The sequence below is a fragment of the Uloborus diversus genome, chromosome 9, assembly GCF_026930045.1.
Source record: "Uloborus diversus isolate 005 chromosome 9, Udiv.v.3.1, whole genome shotgun sequence".
Taxonomy (NCBI): Eukaryota; Metazoa; Arthropoda; class Arachnida; order Araneae; family Uloboridae; genus Uloborus; species Uloborus diversus.
In genome coordinates, this window is record NC_072739.1 from 45,560,532 (window position 1) to 45,580,198 (window position 19,667).

The 19,667-nt window shown below is 35.8% G+C and overlaps 1 protein-coding gene across 1 annotated transcript in view; it reads right to left on the reverse strand.

Moving 5' to 3' along the window:
• Positions 1-5,927: 5,927 nt before the first annotated feature.
• Positions 5,928-19,667, reverse strand: part of LOC129229869 (UPF0488 protein C8orf33 homolog) — a 44,401-nt gene continuing 30,661 nt past the window's right edge. The window contains exons 3-4 of the mRNA XM_054864248.1: positions 13,232-13,366; positions 5,928-6,084 (exon numbers count right to left, since the gene is read on the reverse strand). Of these exons, the coding sequence (XP_054720223.1) occupies positions 6,068-6,084; positions 13,232-13,366 (152 nt within the window). The 3' untranslated portion in view covers positions 5,928-6,067. The remainder of the gene's footprint in view (positions 6,085-13,231; positions 13,367-19,667) is intronic.

Here is a 19,667-nt window from a genome sequence, read left to right on the forward strand (position 1 = left end):
TTCGTTGATTCATTTGCACCTTGACAATCGTTAAGAACTAGTTTTGAAGTTTGCGAATTACATATCTTTTTTATCCCTCCAATCGACAATTTACATATTTTCTTCTTTAACTAGCTTAAGCTTATGAAGAATTTTTCTCATTTAACTTTACTCCCATCTTCTCTACCATTTTTAAACTGATTGATTTAATTCATCATTAGATGATTTTTATTAAAACTTTCAGTGATGTTGGGTTTCGCTGATGGAAGTAGAACAGTCTGTTCTTAAAGTGTTTAAATTATTTTTTGTAAATCATATTTGCTTTCCTCCGTATCTGATATGTATAGAAGGATATTTGATTCGTTAAAATTCTCGAGTTCTGATTTTCGATGCGTGCAGAATAGCTGAATCCATTTTTGAGGATTTCCGAAAAATACCTGTCATGGTGCGTGTGATCCATCTTTTTTGGCTATGTGACTTCAATTTTGGGAAACTTCCTGGAGAGCGCCACCACTGTAACGCCAGAATGACACCCTCTTTATCATCAAGAGTCATCTAAAATCGCGTTTCTAGTAATGCAGTTTTGAAAAATTTATAGGAGAGAGAGCCCCTGATTCCCCCCTCTTTTCTTAACCCGATCAAAGAGAAGTCTAGAATTGCGTTTTTGGAGTATCAGTTTCAAAAAATTGCCGGGGGGAATGGCACCGAAATTCAACTTCCACTAACATTATCAAGATATATCAAAACTGCGTTTCCAAAGCTATGGAAATTAAAGTTCGGAAATTTAAGAGAAGCACCCCTCTCCCTCTTCCCCACTCTCGTCAACATTATTAAAAAGTCGTCTTAAATTTGGTTTTTAGGGCTTCAATATCGGGAAAATTCCGGGAGAGCTTTCGAAAACTCTTTTTCTTAACATCACAAAGGTCGGCTACAATTGCGATTTTAGAAATTCAGTTTCAGAAAACTGCTTGTCCCCCAACCATAGATAGCGTTTTTAAGACTTAAATTTTGAATTTCCAGAGGCGAGCCCTAGGATCTCTTCCTTCCTTAACATTACCTCAGATAGTCTAAAACTGCGTTTTTAAAACTACAATTTTGAAAACAGAAGAAAGCTCTCCTTAACACAACGGTAGACTATTTACAATTGCGTTTTTAAAGTTTCAATATTGAAAAATTACCGGAAAGAGGCCACCAAACCTTTTGTTCCCCTAACATCACCAGAGATCGTGTAAAACAGTGATTTTAAAATTACTATTTCGAAAATTTTCCGGGGGAGAAACTTCCCGAATCCCCTATCTAAGTGACAATAAATTTCCATTTCACGGTTCATATTGTATACATCTAGTAATGGCTCCATCCCAAGTCAGAAAGTTGTGCCTGTAATTATTCATACATTTGAAAAAAGAAAAAATAATAATAATAATAATAATAAGGTGTAGCAAAATTCAGGGGTACTCAAAACTTGTTTACTCAAGGTCCACGTTTTAAAATTAGGGAAGGCAAAGCAGGTCATCAATCCAACAACATTTCAGTTCAAATGGTATTTGTTAGCGCTACCCCCCGTCCCCCGTGAATTTGACTGGAAATTATACACCCTAAAAACTGTTATGTTTAACCCAATTCGAAAGCGAGAAAATTTTTTGGGGGGGAAATTGCGCCATTGAGCTTGGGGGGGATGGGCACCCCTGATCAGATTTTAGGCAACCATGACTGGAGCATCAAATTGAACGTTCTGTATAAACAGCTGACGTGCTCGAGTAAATCAGGGTTCATGCCCTTCAGGGAGAAAAAAATTCAAGCACTTTTTAAGGCAAAAAAAAAAAATTTTTCAAGGCAATATCATAAATTTATACTAAAAATATTGTACATAGATTTCCTTTACCTGCAAACATATAGAAATAAGGCAATAATACAAAAAAGTATAGGAAAACAAAATTGCCTTCTCTACAACAAGAGACACTTTGATGAAAGATCTACTGTGTCAAAAGTTTTTATGAAAATGTGTGAAAACTTCCGTCATTAAGAGAAGCAGATTCCAAGAGGTTTAATTTTGCAATCTAAACATTCAAAGATGTATATTTTCTCAAATCAGCAAATTAATATTAAAAAAAAAAAACTTTATGAGTATTTTAACTTTTATAGGAAGAAACCAAAATACCCAAGTTCAATGGCATTGCCAGAGAGGAGTTTTTGAAGTATATTGACTCCAGTGGCGTAGCGTGGGGGGGGGGGGGGAGCAAAGGGGGCACTCGCCCCGAGTAGAACTTTGCGGGAAGTGGCAAATTCTGTAACACTACATTAACATCGAAAATGTTTTTTTTTTTTTTAAATTAAGATGGCACTTTGCTAGGGATGTATCCCTAAATCATCAAAAAAAAATTTTTTTTTTTTGCTCTTCAGTTCTAACGTCTCAGGAAATTTTTCTTGTTGATGCACGAGCACGAAATACTGGATACTGACATGCATGTGGACCATTATCACTGCCGCTGACATAGAAAGATGAGAACAGAGAGGACAATCCCGTTGGAGAGGATTATAAATCACAAAGATCGAAAAGCAGGCAGAGGTGTACTGGATCCGCAAAGAAGGAGCCAACCTTAACTACGAAAGGGCAAAAAAGAACTGAGGTTCAAGGGCACAATGTTTTAAAGGTGCAAAAACAAACGAAAGTGCACAAGTTTGAGGGTGTGAGAAAATGAAGGCGCACAGATCTAAGGGCGCTAAAAATAAATTAAGTAAACAATGTTGCACAGGTTTGAGGAAGGCAAAAAAAAAGAAAGAAAAAACGAAGGTACAAAGAAGACATTCGAGGGCCCGCAGGCATAGGCGGATTTAGGACTGAGTTCCTGGGGGGGCAGGATTTTTTTTTTTTTTTTGGAGCAACATTTTTAATTGCCCTCCCCCCTCCCATGTTTTTGTCTGTTTTCTGTGATGCGTAAGGCCATTCTTTACTTTTTTATGTGTCGTTTTCATTACTGTGTGTAATCATGCTGTTCTTTTTAAATTGACCTTAAAAGAGAGGGGGCTGGTATGAAGAGAGTGACGCAGTGCTCCCTTAAGTGGGATATAGAATATCTCCAGTTTTAGGGAGGCCCGGGGGTTATTTCCCCGGAAGAAATTATCTAAAATGGATATAAAATTCTGCATTTTGAAGTCTTATAAGGGTTAATTAGAAATAATAGGCAAATAATTTTATTTTTAACTTTTACGCTTTAAAAGTGCTTTGTGATGCAAGTTAACTTTAAAAGAAATGGTGCACAGATTTAGAGAATAGGTATCAAGGAGAGTAACATACTACCCATTTGAAGTTCTTAATTTATACATTTGATCTATACATATAATAAGAAATAAAACTGACGCACACTTTGCTTAGGAGTTTCAAAGACTTGTCTAGTTATTTTCAAGGTTTGGTTGGTTAGATTGGGTTTTTGGCTCAAGAGCCCTTGTAGGCTATACTGCGCCAATTCTTTTCAGGGATTTTAGAACCTATTAATAATTTGCACTTTCCAGTCTCTGAAACTGAGTAGTAGATTATACAGTTGTACAGTATTGTTCAAACTTTGTAAGAAACGGTTATTTTAAGTTTAAAAGAAAAAATAAACTCTAATTTCCTATTCAAAAAAGAAAAAATCATGATTTTTTTTGTTATAAGATTTCGGAAGATAAGTTGTTACTATATAAACTCTTCCCAAAACTGGGGGGCATTGTCCCCTTTGCCCCCCCCCATAAATCCATCCATGCTCTTCTGAACTATTCAAAAACGAAAAAAGTAATGATTTTTTTTTTTTAATTTTTGGAAGATGTGTTGTTACTACATAAAATCCTCCCAAAACTGGGGGGGCATTGCCCCCCTCCGACCCCCCATAAATCCGCCCATGCCCGCAGGCCAGTCCACCCCCCAGTGGCGTATATATGTTTTTATTTTAGAGGGGGCCCAAAGGGGGGGGGAGCCATATAGCAGCACAATGTAAGAGGGGTGGCAAATTTGGTGCTTGTCCCGGGCAGCAGAAACCTACGCTACACTGCTGATTGACTCTAGGAAATTTTCTTAGCATTGTAAACTCAAACCCCAATTTATTACTAATTTCAGGGGAATTACTTAAATTTTAACGACAGACATTAGTTAATGCAGATGATGATATATTTTACTTTGAACATTGTAGCTGTTGATTTCACGTTGTATGACTAGTTTTTTGAGCAGAGAATCAAGTCACAAGGGGGGGGGGTGCAATTTATTTTCTTCATGTGACCATTAGAAAGTGTCATCAAATGGAAAAACTTCAAATAATAAGTAGATTTTTGAATTTGTGGCATTAAAGTAATTTTAAAAATAAAAAATCCTTAAAAAAAACTACAATTAAGACAAAATAGTCAGTTTTTAGCACATAAGCCTCTAAATCAGTTAGAATTAAAAAAATGTTCAAGAGGTAAAATTTCGCATTTTTCCAGAAAATAATTATGAATTATTCTGGAAAAAAAGGACACATTTTGCTTTGTTATTAATAGTTGCATTGCAATAAACATCCAATGCCATTTTCGGAAACTTAGGCACCTAAACTCGTGTACTGCCATCGTGGGAATGACCAAACATGGCGGCTACAACAAAAATTAAGAAATATTTTCTTGAATTCGTAGCATGAAAACAATTTAAAAAAATAAATCTTTGTGAAACTACAATTCGGTTTAGTTTTTTGTACACTTGCGTCCAAGGCAATGAGGATAAGCTTAAGTTTTAAGAACAAAATTTTTCATTTCTCAAGAAAATTACATGTTTAAAATAAAATTAAAAAAAAAAACAACTTGCAGCACATTTTTAGTCATTTTCATTAGTTTGCAGTTGAAGAAAACTTCAAATTCTGCTTTGTTTTTGGAAACTTAGGTATTTAGGCATTGTGTCTACTTCTATCTTATGAATGACCAAATATGACGACTACGTTTCACACGCAGCTGAAAAGTGTAGAGATTTACGCAGTGGAAAAATAAAACAGGGCAGAAATTTAAAAGCATTTAGTTTTATTTGTAAATTCAAATGTTGAAATCATGTTCAATATGAACTTCATGCACAGACATGTTACTTAAAATGGTCAGCTCGCCATTATAACTAAAGCTTTTATAAGAAAAGAAAATGAGAGCGCTGCAGCAAAACGTGTGTGACGTCACACTGACGAATCGGCAAGAAAACGTCATTGCCGATTCGTCCCCCGCATTTGCATGAGAACACATCGGAAACAAATTAAAATCTCAACAAACGGCCCCCTTTTCTCATACAAATGCAGAAAACATACTATTTTTCTATTACTAATACAAAAAATACTTCATTTTAACAAAATATAACTCATTACTATTTGTCAAAACAATTCATTAAATTTATACGATAAATTCAACTTGAATTACCAATTTTTACACTTAAACTAGAGAATTTCTAAAAAAACATTTAAATCTTCACTAATTAGCAATATTCAATCATCAAAATTACTGCGATTAAAGTTCATAAAATAAACAATCATCTCACTTGAAAATAGCTGAAAGAAAAACACAAAATAATTCATGTTCAACTTTAGTATTCAAAGTCAACCTTTTTTTTTTTTTTTTTTTTAAAGTTCAATTCCAATTTGAATCACAACACTCACAAAAAAAAAAAAAAAAAAAAATTCTGAAAAATGCTTGAACAAAAGTTCTCTAAACTAACTTTTGACACTGGCTTAGTGAACAAATCAGCTTTGTTTTCCTTACTAGAAACAAACTTCAACTCGAATATTTCATCTGCCTCTAATTTTCTCACGAAATGATACTTCACATCAATATGCTTTGTGCAGTTATTCTCTATCGGCGATCTTGAAAAATTTATAGCAGACATGTTGTCGCAAAATAAATTGCATCCTTTTAAATCGAATTTTAAAGTTTCATCATCTAAGACGTTCTTTAACCACACCGTTTCTTTAGCAGCTTCACACAGGGCGACGAATTCCGATTCCATTGTAGAAAGGCTTACGCATTTTTGCTTGCAAGTCCTCCATATTACCGCACATTATCCAGATACAATATCAGACCTCCAATAGACACACGATCGTCTCTGTTCACTGCAAAGTCAGCATCTGAAAAACACTTAATTTCCAATTTGTTAATATTGGACAAGCATAATTTGTACAATCTTGTACACTGTAAATAACCTAATAATTTTAACATTGCCTCTCAGTGTTTCAGTCCGGGGTTTTCTTGAAATTGTGATAGAATGTTCACCGCAAACGCAATGTCTGGCCGTGTTCTGTTTGAAATGATAGATAAACATCCTAGTAGGTTTCGATAAGGAATTTCTTCCATGAAAGCTTTTTCTTCCTCGCTTTGCGGACAATCTAGTTTTGAGAAAACCTATCCTTGAGACATTGGTAGCGATGTAATAGGAATTTTGTACTTCTAGAAATTCTCAAAAACTTGTTTTATATAATTTTGTTGATGAATGAACAGTCCATTTTCATCTTCGATAAATTCGATCCCCAACAATTTCTTTGTTTTACCTAGTATTTTTAATTTAAATACTTTCTTTAAATTTTATACATCTTGATTTATTATTTCTGTAGTTTTCCCGAAAATTACGATGTCCAAATTAAAAGGATAGAATCTTGATTCTTGTATACGCAGTTACACCACGATATTTTTTCAAAATTAATTTTCTTAAGGACACTTTCTAGTTCAAGAAACCATTCCCTTCCGCTCTGGTGCAATCCGTATATCGCTTTGTTTAGTACATGACTTTATTTTTATCTTCAATAAATCCTTCAGGTTGATACATGTAGATTTTTTCGCGTACAAATACGCATTATTTATGTCAATTCGACAATTTTTCCATCCCATTAAACATATTAAAATGGAGAGAAACACTTTAATGATAGAGAAACTAATTACTGGGCAATATACGTCCGAAAAATCCCTTCCTTTTAATTGGTTATAACCGGTTGCGACCAACCTTGCGCTGTATTTAATTATTTCATTCTTCTCATTTCGTTTAATTGTATACACCCATTTACTTTTTTAAATTCTTTCACTTTCCGGTTTTTCTATTAAATCATAAACATTTTTTTCTTTCATTACGTTAATTTCTTCAATCATCGCGTCATTCCAATTTTCCGCGTTTTCGGATTTTACTGCTTCGTCGTAAGTACGAGGTACAATTTCTGTGAGATTTGCTTCATCTACTGAAGTTACTTTCCCCGAATACTTATTCTTTCCACTGAAGTCAAAAAAATCTTCTTCAAATTTTAAATTTTTCGCATGACAATACGTTTCTATGTCATTTTTCGATCTGAATCGCGTGTTTGTTCCTTCTAAGTAATAGTATATATCTGTTCGCGAACCGTCCGGTCTTTCGACAGGTTTTCGAGTCTAATTCAAATCTTTTACGTTTTCAACTTTAGATGTAGACGCATGTTTGATTTCTGAACTTTCACTACTACGTTCTTGCTCCTTTTCGTCTTCGGATTCACCATTTTCAAATTCCGAATTGTCTACATGAAAGTTCCAAACTGTTTTTGGGCTCAGGACAGCTTCCACAACTTTAGGGTTTTCACTAAATTTTACGTTGCATGTTTCGATCACTCTATTTTCATTAGGTATCCACAGGCGATAACCTTTTGTGTTTCTAGCATAACCGATCATTATGCCCTCCTTAGCTCTCATTTGCAATTTATTTCTTAATTGTTTCAGGGTTCCAACATAAGCTTTACATCCAAACACTTTAAAATATGCTACAGAAGGTTTTCGATTATAAAACATTTCGTACGTTTTTGCAATTCCATGACATACCCTATTTCAAACATGTACAAAACAATTTAATGCTTCAGCCCACCAAGAATTTTCCATTTTACTAGAATTTCAAGTCGCTTTAATCCCATCTAAAGCCGTTCTGTTGAATCTCTCACAGATCGAGTTTTCTTCTGGTGTGCAAGTGTTTGTGCGTTCGGCATGAATTCCATGTTCTTCTAAATCTTTCTCAAAATTACTATTACAAAATTCTTTACCATTGTCCGTGCGTATGTTTATAATTTTGTTCCCTGTTAAATTTTCAGCTCTTCTATGAAATTTTTTGAAATGTTCGAAAGCTTCATTCTTTGTTTTCATCAAATATACCGTCACGAATCTACTATAATCATTTATAATAGATAAGAAATATCTACTTCCCCCTTTAGATGGTTCTGGTAAAGGACCACATACGTCCATGTAACATAATTGCAAACATTTATCTGACCTTATGAAAGATTGTGATTTAAAAGATATTCTACTTGTTTTGGCTAAAATACAAGACTCACACCCTTCATCTACTACATTTAGTTCAGGAAGACCGCGAACACTTTGGTTCTTACTTGTTTCAATGATGTATTTATAATTAACATGACAAAACCTATTATGCCATAATTTTGAATCGTTTGCTCCTTTCATTTTTCCCGTGTTTGCGGCAAAAATACTTTCCTTTTTATCTTTAACATTAACTTCATATTTATATGGTTTTAAATGATACAAGCTATCTTGTCTTTTCGCGAAACAAAGTTTTTGCCATTTACTGTTGTAAATCCAAATTTTTCTGTTTGTACCTACGAATTTTGCCCCCGCTTTTTCTAATCTTGAACCAGATAAAAGATTTCTTCTTAAATTCGGATTATAAAGAACGTTTTGAAGCTCTATCCAATTAATGTTTCCATTTAATCTAACAGCAAACTTTACAGTTCCTTTCCCGATAACATTGCTTTCCAAATTTCCTACGGCAAGTGACATTTTAATGTTATCTATGTACTCAAACTCGCAAAATAATTCTTTATTATTTACGAAATGGGAAGTTGCAGCAGTATCTAGGACTAGATTAAAAGAATCTTTTACTACATCAGTTTCATTTGTACACGCATTTAATTTAATATGATTTTCAGTCAATAAAAGTTCATTATCGCAAAAATAACGTAGATATGAGGCACTTTCGTTTTCACTTCTATTAACTCTAAATGAGTGGTGTTTCTTTACTGTATTCAATTTACAATTCGCTATTAAATGTCCGTATTTATTGCAACCAAAGCACGGTCCTAATCGTTTAGTATTTACATTATTTCCCTTAGCATTTCTAACAAAGTTATTTTTACTTGAACGGTCATTCTTAAATTTCATTTGATTAACTTTATTTTTCGAATTGCTATCTCTAGACTTATCAAAAACATTGAAAGCACTAACCTTGTTTTCATTATGTGCATCCGTTTGTAGTTACTTCAAACGACTTTCTTCCCTTATCAATTCTTCAGCAATTTTTTCAATTTTAAAATCTTGATCTTCCCAACGATAAATCATCTGTTCAATACCCGAATATTCAACTGGAAGGCATCGAATCACTTGAAATCCACGAAATAAATCATCTAAATTATGACCGGCATCAGATAATTTCTTGATCACGAGTTTAATTCTTGCTACGAAAATGCCAATTTCTTCGTTTTCTAAAAGTCTCATGCTGAAAAATTTGTCTAACAGTTGAATTATCCTAGCTCTTGTTTTGGGTTCAAACTGTTTCTTCAATGCTTCAAAAGCTTCTTTACTGCCATTGCAGTCTTGAATCAAGGGTCGGAACTCTGGTTTTACTGCATAGTAAATTGTAGAAAATGGTCTATCACGCTTCAAATTGTACTCGTTTACTTCTCAAGCGTTCGCCTTCATGTCAAAAGTTTCTTCCCTTCCTTCTATAAACTTCCAACTTCCTTTATCCAATAATACTACTTATACATCAAATTTCCATTTGTCCCAGTTGGTATTGCTCAATAATTCGAATCCTTCAGGAAGTAAAGCCATGATTGCAGCACAAAAGTTCACTCAGTAGTAAAGACAGCAAAGTGTTCAATATCGGCCCCCATCACAAGCATCATCTAAATTTTCAAATTCATGTCTTGGCCCCATAACCTTGTAGAGATTTACGCAGTGGAAAAATGAAACAGGGCAGAAATTTAAAAGCATGTAGTTTTATTTGTAAATTCAAATGTTAAAATCATGTTCAATATGAACTTCATGCACAGACATGTTACTTAAAATGGTCAACTCGCCATTATAATTAAAGACACAAGCTTTTATAAGAAAAGAAAATGATAGCGCTGCAGTAAAACGAGTGTGACGTCACACTGACGAATCGGCAAGAAAACGTCATTGCCGATTCGTCCCCCGCATTTGCATGAGAAAACATCGGAAACAAATTAAAATCTCAACAAAAAGACTTTGATATAAAAAACGATTTTCCCGATTGACCCTACCATCCGCAGGCTTGTGCTTCAGAAGCAGTAAATTGTCTTCTCACTTATTGAGTTTAGGTATACTTCCTGTTCACCCTAGGAATTTTTTTCTTGGGAACTGTTGAGAGGCAAAAATGGCGCCCACAGAAGTTGTTTTGGGTGCTTTTTTTTATTTTATTGCCAGCGTCATTTTGCCTCATAACTTTTACATTATTTTTCAGGAAACATCGATAAAATCGAAGATTAGATCTCATGACACAAAATTCCCTGTGCAAAAATTGGAAAAAAAAATTTGGGGGCAAAATTGGGAATTTTCCTGACTTTTCCCCGACATTTTTAACTTATGTCATTTTCCCCCGACAATTCCAGGTTTTCCCGGAGCGCAAAAACCCTGCAAATATGCGTCAGCCTTGAGATCTATGCAACAAAAAGGTGCATTCTCAGAAACATTTTCCCCCAACTACAGAACTGTATATGTATCAGTGTTAGTCAGTCATACTAGACACTGAAATTATTTTTTTTATCAGTAAATTTTCATTGCTTCTCACAAATGTCGAGCATTCTCTACCTAAATATGTTGTAAAAAGTTTATAGAGATGTTGGTTTAAAACAAATGATATTCACATCATTAGAGACTTTCGACTTCTGAGCTCTTGATCCAATAGATAGAAATAATGAAAGACTGAAGAAAATCAGAAGAAATAGCTCCTGTTAGCATATTTTATGGAAGAAACGGCGCAGCGTTTACGTGTTTGAAACCAAAAAAAAGTGGAATGCGGAGTTTATAGCAGTGCGGCGTTTGTGATGTTTTAAAAATTTTAATTTGCTTTCAAAAAAAAAAATCGGATATTCGAATTTCAGTATATTTTACATTGTTGCCAAAAGATGGCACCAGCTCGGATCTGAAAACTACGTTGCCTCGCATGGCTACCCAACCCCTTTTTTTCCGGGGGTGTTAAAAATAAACTCTTCCACTTCTGCTCCCTGGTCAAACCAGAGGGAGAAAGGTGAAACGGCATTCCTTTCTCATTGATTCAGTATTGGAAAGCTGCGAGCCTATTTTCTACTAGCGCTTCTTATCTTTCGTTCGTTCGATATTTTTGAATTTCTCTCATGGCTTCTGAGCGTCACATGAGCTATACTGCAGCCTTTAAGCTTTAGGTCATTGAAAAGGCGGAGAGTGTTGGAAATCGTGCTGCAGGACGCGAATTTGCAGTTGATGAGCGATGCATCCATCGTTGGCGATCAGAAAAGGCGGAGCTCAAAGAGATGCCGAAAACTAAACGGGCTAGAAGAGGCAAAACCGCCCGGTGGCCTGTTTTGGAAGATCGGTTCGAAAAGTGGATTTGCAAAGGGAAAAGGAATCCCCTCTCTCCACAGTGCATATTCGCATTCAAGCGAGAAGGATGGCCGCTGATATGGACATACATAATTTCAACGGCAACTCAAACTGGGGCTATCGGTTTATGCACCGAAAAAAATTATCAGTGCGGCAAAAAACGACTGTTGGACAGAGTTTGCCTGATGACTGGGAGGCATAAAAAAAGCCATTTCTGGACTTCGTACATCGTACGATTGCTGATAAAAAGCTGACAGCTTCACAAGTAATTAACATGGACGAGGTTCCCTTGACTTTTGATTGTCCTCCCAACCGGACAGTCAGCAAAATAGGGGAAAAATCCGTCTCAATTGCGACTACAGGACATGAAAAGTCCTCGTTTATGTGTGTCCTCGCCTGTTCAGCAGATGGGGAGAAGCTAAAACCGCTAATAATTTTCAAGCGGAAGACAGTTCCGAAGGAAAATTTCCCGAAGGATGTGGTTATCCAGTGCAACGAAAAAGGCTGGATGTGTGAAAGAGTAATGTTGCTCTGGATAACGGAAGAGTGGCGGAAACGAAAGGGGTGTTTTTCCGAACCCAGGGGCTTCCTTATTTTTGATTCGATGCGCGCTCATTTGTTGGAATCAGTTAAAGAGCACGCAAAACAGGCATCTGCTTCTCCTGCTGTTATTCCAGGTGGATTAACGAAGCTGCTACAGCCCCTGGATTTAACCGTCAATTGCAGCTTTAAATGCCACATACGGAAGCAGTGGGAAACTTGGATGGCCGCAAATGCTTCATACACAAAAGCAGGCAACCTTAAGCGAGCGTCGTATGAAGAAGTGGCGAAATGGGTATTGCTTGCTTGGAAAGAAGTGTCGCCTAACACTATAAAAGGAGCTTTCGCACAAGCAGAAATCTTTTGTAAAAATGTGCCAGAGATTGTCGAAACTATCTCGGACGACGAAGAATCTCGTGAAAATGATGCAGAATTGGAAGATGAACTTCTCTCACTCTTCCATTCTGATGTTGAATCAAGCGATTTCGAGGGATTTAACTAAAGTAGTTTCTAATTAAGAGGATGCGACCAGCTTTAAAAAGCGTGCTGTAGTGGAGCTAACCACTTAAAAAAACTAGACCGCACGAACTTAATTTTTTTTTGGTATCTGGCAACTGACTTTTCTTGTCGATTTGTTTCCTTTTTATGTCTTTCTATTGTTGTTTTTTCCATTGCCATACATTAATTTTACCTTTTCCATAAGCGCTGTAAATGTTTTTAATGATTATAAACAAATTTTTAATTGTTTTTCCTATTTTTGCTACCTTTTAAGCAGTTTAAAGTATCAGTGACATACTGTGTACTCATCATTGTTAGTGCGGCGATTGCGACGGGGTGCGGCGTTTCTTCCATAAAGTACAATACCTGGATTTATTCTACTTCTTTTAGCAAAAGCAGCAGATTCCCTTGAAATTTAATTTGCAGATTTGTTTATTAAAACATGTTCTCATATTCAGTGTACGCAAAAGTGCACTGAATGTGAAAATTTTTTATTCATTTTAAATATTATTTTCTTTATCTTATCCAATTTGATGCTAGAATTACAAAAGAGTTAAGGAATATTACTAAATAAACAAATGTTGTTTTTGTGTACACTTCAAAAATGAAAAATAACTTGTATGGTTACCATGTTTAGATTTCTTCAGATCTTCTTTCATTTCTTTCCTATAATCACCACAGGCTGTTCGCATTACTTGACGTTTCTTTACAAAAGGTGCTTTCTTGTTTATCAAAGTTGCCAAAGCCAGCACAGACTTTTTCTCTAAAAACAGAAAATAAGATTTATGGCAGTAGTTCCTAAGCATGGGTGTCACTTTTGGAAAATCAAATCAAAAGACAAAATTTGAACTTTCTTTTTGCAATTAATCCTATCCAGAATGGTTGATCAGAGAAACCACTGTTTTATCATACCAAAATATAATATTGTATACAATTTGAATAACTCTTTTGCAATACAACAGTTGCTGGGGGGTGGGGGGGGGGGGGGAGGAATTAACCTTATGATTTGGGAAAACTCAACAAAGAGAGAGAGAGAAACTACATTAGAAATATTTTCTCAATGTTTTATATGCACAATATAACATCGCTTATTAAAAACTAAACATTTAATAAAGCTACTACTAATTTTGTTAAAACACCATATTTAAAAGTATCAATTCATGTTGCCAATCGCTATTATAAAAAGTCCTGTTGCCAAAACATGCTAATATATTACATTATTCCTCCCTTCAAAGTTCCAAAAAAAAGTGCTATAATTTTTGTTTGTATACTATGAATCAGTAACCCAGTCTGTCTGGTGCTTGTCGTATTCTATGAGGGTGCTTGTAAGCACTACTATTGTTGTTGATTTCCCGAGATGTCACGTTTTGATTTTCTTTAGGGTTTTCTTCTACTGTTCTAATATTTTCATTTTCTAGCTGCTCTTCGTTCGCTTCTTCTCTAGAACTGTCTATTTCTGGGATGTATGGCCAAATTTCTTGTGATTCCAATGTTTTACTATCATGATTACTACGATAATTATTGTCTTCGTCTTCCAATTCGTTTAACTTGATCATATCCTCATTATGACAGCTCCATATTTGATCAATATGCCTCTTCCATACTACACCAGTCTGTTTTATTTTGCACAAATATACACTGTAACCTATTTTATCAAGTACCACTGCTTCAACCCATTTGTCATTTCGATCACGGTAGTTTCTGACCATAACGTTTTCCTCAATCTCAAAACCTTTCCTAGATTTTCCTCTGTAATTCCTTTCTTGATCAGTTTGGTGGTTTTTCACTCGTTCTTCTAAACTAGGCCTTAAAAGATCTAATCGGGTACATAAAGCTCTACCAAACATCAATTTTTCAGGAGTTTCGCCTGTAGTAGTATGAGGTGTATTCCTATAATCAAACAAGGATTTATGAATTATATCTTGAACAGAAAACTTATTAGTGCTCTGTCGTTCACATTTAGAAGTGACTGCTTTTACAATCCAGCTTTTCACAGTTTTCACTAAATTCTCTGCGGCACCATTACTCTGGGGGTGATATGGTGGAGTAGGAATATGCTTTACACCATTATTTGCTGTAAACTGCCTGAATTCTTCTGAATCAAAAGGTGGTCCATTATCCGAAACCAGAGTATGTGGTAATCCAAAACAAGCGAATATTCCTTGCAGTTTTTCTATAGTATTTTGTGCAGTCATATTCGACATAGGAACAACCTCAGCCCATTTGCTATGTGCGTCAATCAAAACCATGTACTTTTTTCCATACAAAGATCCAAAAAAATCGACAAGAATTCTTTCCCATGGTTTCTTTGGACAATCCCAAGGTGTGAGCTTATTTCTGGGGGGCATGGTTTGTGTCTTCGAACAGCCATTGCAAGTTTTAACCAATTTCTTGATCTAACAAAGGCCACCAAAAAATTGATCTTGCTGTAGATTTCATTTTAACTATGCCCATATGGCTGCCATGTAGTTCTTCTAATATCCTTCTTCTTAATTGAACCGAAATAAGTACGTGGTAACCCCACAATAAACAACCTTGCTCACAAGTCAGTTCATTTCTACGATACCAATATGGTTTAATCTCATTCTCTACAGTTGATTCATCTACCTTTGGCCATCCATGTAATACGTAGTGCAAAACGCTACTTAAACTTTTAACTCGACGTGATTCAAGAGCCACTTGTTTAAAATCAACTGGTATTGCGCTATTCATTGCCATAAAATTACAAATAGACCACCCTTTTTCTTCCACTGATTCAATCTTTAATGGTAACCTGGATAAGGCATCAGCATTAGATTTTTTTCTGAATAAATGTACTTGATTTCAAAATCAAAATCTGATAAATGTAATGACCAGCGTTGCAGCCTAGTTGTTGCCATTTGCGGTATGCCCTTTTTAGGACCAAATATTGAGACTTACGGTTTATGATCTGTAACTAAAATAAAATGTTTTGCTGTCAGGTATTGAGAAAATTCAGTTATACCAAAAATTATGGCTAATGCCTCCTTATCTATTTGAGAGTAGTTTTTTTCACTCTTGGATAGGGTTCTTGAAGTATAAGCAATGAGTTTTTCTTGCCCATTTGGAAAAACATGAGAAATTACTGCTCCCAGACCATAAGAAGAGGCATCACAAGCAAGTTTAACTGAGAGTGCAGAATCATAATGCGCTAAAACGCTTGCAGAACACAAACTTTTACTTTCTGAAATGCTTGCTCACAGTATTTATCCCAAACCCAATGGACCTTTTTCTGCAATAATTTATACAATGGATGCAGAATATTTGCAAGATTTGGAATAAACGCTCCGTAGTAGTTTATCATACCAATAAAAGCTTTTAACTGTCCTGTATTCTGAGGTCTTAGGTCATTCTGAATAGCTTCAACTTTATCTGTTAAAACATTTAAACCTTCACTGCTGATCTTAGAACCCAAATACTCAACAGACTTTTGAAAGAACATACACTTTGCTTTATTAATTTTAAGTCCACTTTCTGCTAACCTGCTCAAAACTTTTTCTAATCTTCTCAAATGTTCATTTCTATTTTTTCCTGTAATTATAATATCATCTAAGAAACATCCCACGCCATCTAAGCCTTGTAATAATTGGTCCATTAATCTTTGGAACATTGATGGTGCAGAAGAGACTCCGTAAGGTACTCTGTGATACCGAAATACCTCTTTGTGAGTAGGGGTAATAGGGAGCCTTGACCATAAGGGAGGCTTGACCCACCCTTCAATTTTTGTATTTAAAAATATTTTAGCTGTTTCTCACTAGATGACAGTCAAAGCTAGTGATGTGATCAGGCATCCATCATAGTTTTATTCATCTAGTTATCAGGTGTGTGGAGATATTCAGAAAAGAGAGTTTTTCAACTTAAAAAGTAAGAATTTTGAGCATAATTTGTCAGACCTTTTCAGCAAATATAATTAATTTATATTTTTGCAAATGGAATTTTCTAAATACTATAATATTGAGCTTTTATTATAACTATGAAGTTTTTCCTTGAACTAGGCTTAACCTCACCATGTGCTATCCTGTACAAAATGGCAGAGCCGATCCTAGGGTGTCGGCCACCCGCGTGCAAAGACCTAATGTGCCACCCCTCAAGAGTAATTTGCATATTTTGACTAATCTTTAACGTCCATATAAATCTTTCTTCAAATTTCTATCCCAAGTTCTAATTTAAAAAAGAAAAGAAAAAAAAATAACAGAAGAATGATGAACTTATAAGGGAGAAAAGTTTTATAATAAGAAACTCCTTAGGTACAATTTATATCTTTGAAGAAAGTAATAGATGCCAAAATTTAGTAGTCGTAAAAAAGCATTTTATAGTCTGTCTTCGATGACATCAGAGGAAGGACATAGGAGGGGGGATTGCTTCGGAAAAAATATCGAAATTGGCGTATGAAAAATAGTTTTAGTTCATCTTTGGTTCTGTTCGGTTGCAAGGACAAAAAATTGACGTTTCGAAATTGACGTCAAATATCGCAATTTGAGGAACTTTTTCGAGACTTCAGGGGAAAGTAATGTTGGAGTTCTTTCCTAAAATTTTTTTCAAAATTGAAATCAATTTGCAGCTCATTTTGGTGAGCGTAGTTTAGGAAGGATCGGCACTCATCCCGTAAATTTTCCGAAACTGAAGTTTTAAATACGCAATTTTAGGTAACCTTTGTTGACGTTATCAAAAGTTTTCAAAATTGAAGTTAAAAACGCAAATTTCGGCTGTCTTTGCTTACGGTAGGAGATCTTTCGGCCTTCCTCCTGGAACTTCTCGGCACTATTGTTTTAAAAACCCATTTTCGGCTATATTTGAAAACGATAGGGGTAACAGGAAAATGTTCTGAACCAAAATATTTTTCGGAACTAAAATTCATTATAGGCTACTTTTGGAAGGAAGGGTTTTGAAGCGCTCAAGCGGATATTTCTAAAAGCGCAATTTTATACTATTTTTGGTGACGTTAATAAAACCGGGAAGCTTCGGCGGATCTTTCGGATATTTTTCGATATTAATGTCTAAAAAGTACAACTATTGACTTTTGTCCACTTCACCTCGACGATTGATGGGTATGCCCTAGCGCCGTAAAAAGTTACATAAGCCAAGCAGTTCGAATCCGGAATTTTTTAGAAATTGAAGTCCCGAAATCGTATTTTAGGCATTGTTTGATAACGATGGAACTAAGAGCGGCGGGGATTCAGTGTGCCCTCACGAACTGTTTTTTAAAACTGAAGTCAATTTCAGGCTAGTTTAGACAGGAAGGGTTCTGTGGCTCCACGGAATCGTCTAAAAATGAAATTTTGAGGTATAGTAATTGCGTTGGAGAAAAGGGGGATCCGGAGTCCTTCTACAAAAGTTCTTGAAACTGATGTTTGAAAAACGCAATTTTAGTTTGTTTTTTAATACGTTAAGTGAGAGGGGGTGGGATTAGGGGCCTGTCTAAAGATGCTAATTGAGACTGTCTTCGGTAGTAATATTTGGGAATCGATTTCGGGGCCCTCCATCGCAAAAATTTCGAAAAAGAAGTCCGAAAAATGTCACTAAGCAATTTTTGGTGACATTAGGAAAGACTGTTCTCTGAAAACACATTTTGGATTTTAGAGCCAACATCTTTAGGCTATGTTTGATTAAGTTAAGGTGGAAGGAGTGAATCAGAGACTTAATTGGGTCCTTAAGATTGGTGGTTCAACCAGCAAAATTTTCCGAAATTTAAGTCTTAGAAACGCAATTTTAAGCCTTCTTTAGTCTCATCAAGGAGGTCATGGCATCCTTTTGGAACTTCGTTTTGGAGCTACATTTAAATTTGCTTCCGGTGCAAGAGCCCTATTCTCTTACCTGATCTGAAACCGGGCAGTTCATTCGAGATTTTAATTAGAAAAAATTGACGTAAAGGGAGAAAATTACAAAATTTTAGTTCGTCATTCAAATCTGTTTGACTTTCAAGGGAGTCGCAATTTTCCACTTTCTCTCCACGCATCCATGATTGTTGAACACAGAATTTGTTGTTTGAAATGTTTGCGAGAGTATCTAATCAGTATAGCTTTTTTTTTTTAAATAAATAAAGTATGTCTTCATTATTTAAGTCTATAAAACTTCGGGGGATAAACATAAGTGGCCGCCCTCAGTGCTCCTTTTAGAAGGCACCCTTTCATGCTTCAGGAGAGAGAGTGGGCCATTTCCTTCATTTCCCCTCCCCTGTATCCATGCCTGATTACCAGTTTTGTCACAAATTTTGAAACCAAATGAAGCATGTGTGTGAAGAGTAGATATTAATGGGCAATGAGCCAACAAAATGTTCCCTAACATTCTATTTTTCTTGAACTATGCTATGCTGTCGGGAAATCGACACTTACTTTGATAATTGAACACTTAAAATTCAACATATTAATTCGACTTATTATGAGTTATCTTGTGAGAAATTCTTGAGTCATTTTGCTTGATTATAAGAATTATATGATGCGCCCCGCGACCGCTCCTTGCTTTGGCCGCCCTTGTGCGGTGCACACGCTGCACACCTGCTAGGATCGGCCCTGCAAAATGGGTAGGTATAGGGAGGCTTGACCCACTCTATGTAAGGGAGGCTTGACCCACTGGGTCAAGGCTCCCTTACTTAAACAGTTTAGGAATTCTAGAAATACACTGGTGTGCAAAAATTAAGGACGAAGTCGAAAAATTAGCATATCAGCTGAACGAAGAGGCAGAGCGGACAGAAAGACCAATCAGGAGATTAGGTGATGTACGGTAGCACATGCGTAGATATGCAGGCAGATGTAATGCGGGAGTGTCTGAGTAGTATAAAGCATGCTGTCGGTGTAAGATCAGTATTTCTGGCAAAGAGATTGCACGCTGTATAGCAGTTAAAATCACACCGAGTTGCTGCCTCAGCGAGAAATGGCGAATAATCAATCTGGTAGATGACATCTGGATGCTTTTACCCGAGGTCGAATCATTGGGAAGTTGGAGGAAGGTCGCAGTGTGACAAGTGTGGCTGCAGAGTTCGGAATTGCTCACAGCATCGTTTCACGACTTGAGACAAATTCAAAGTACAGGAACAGCTATCCGGGGGT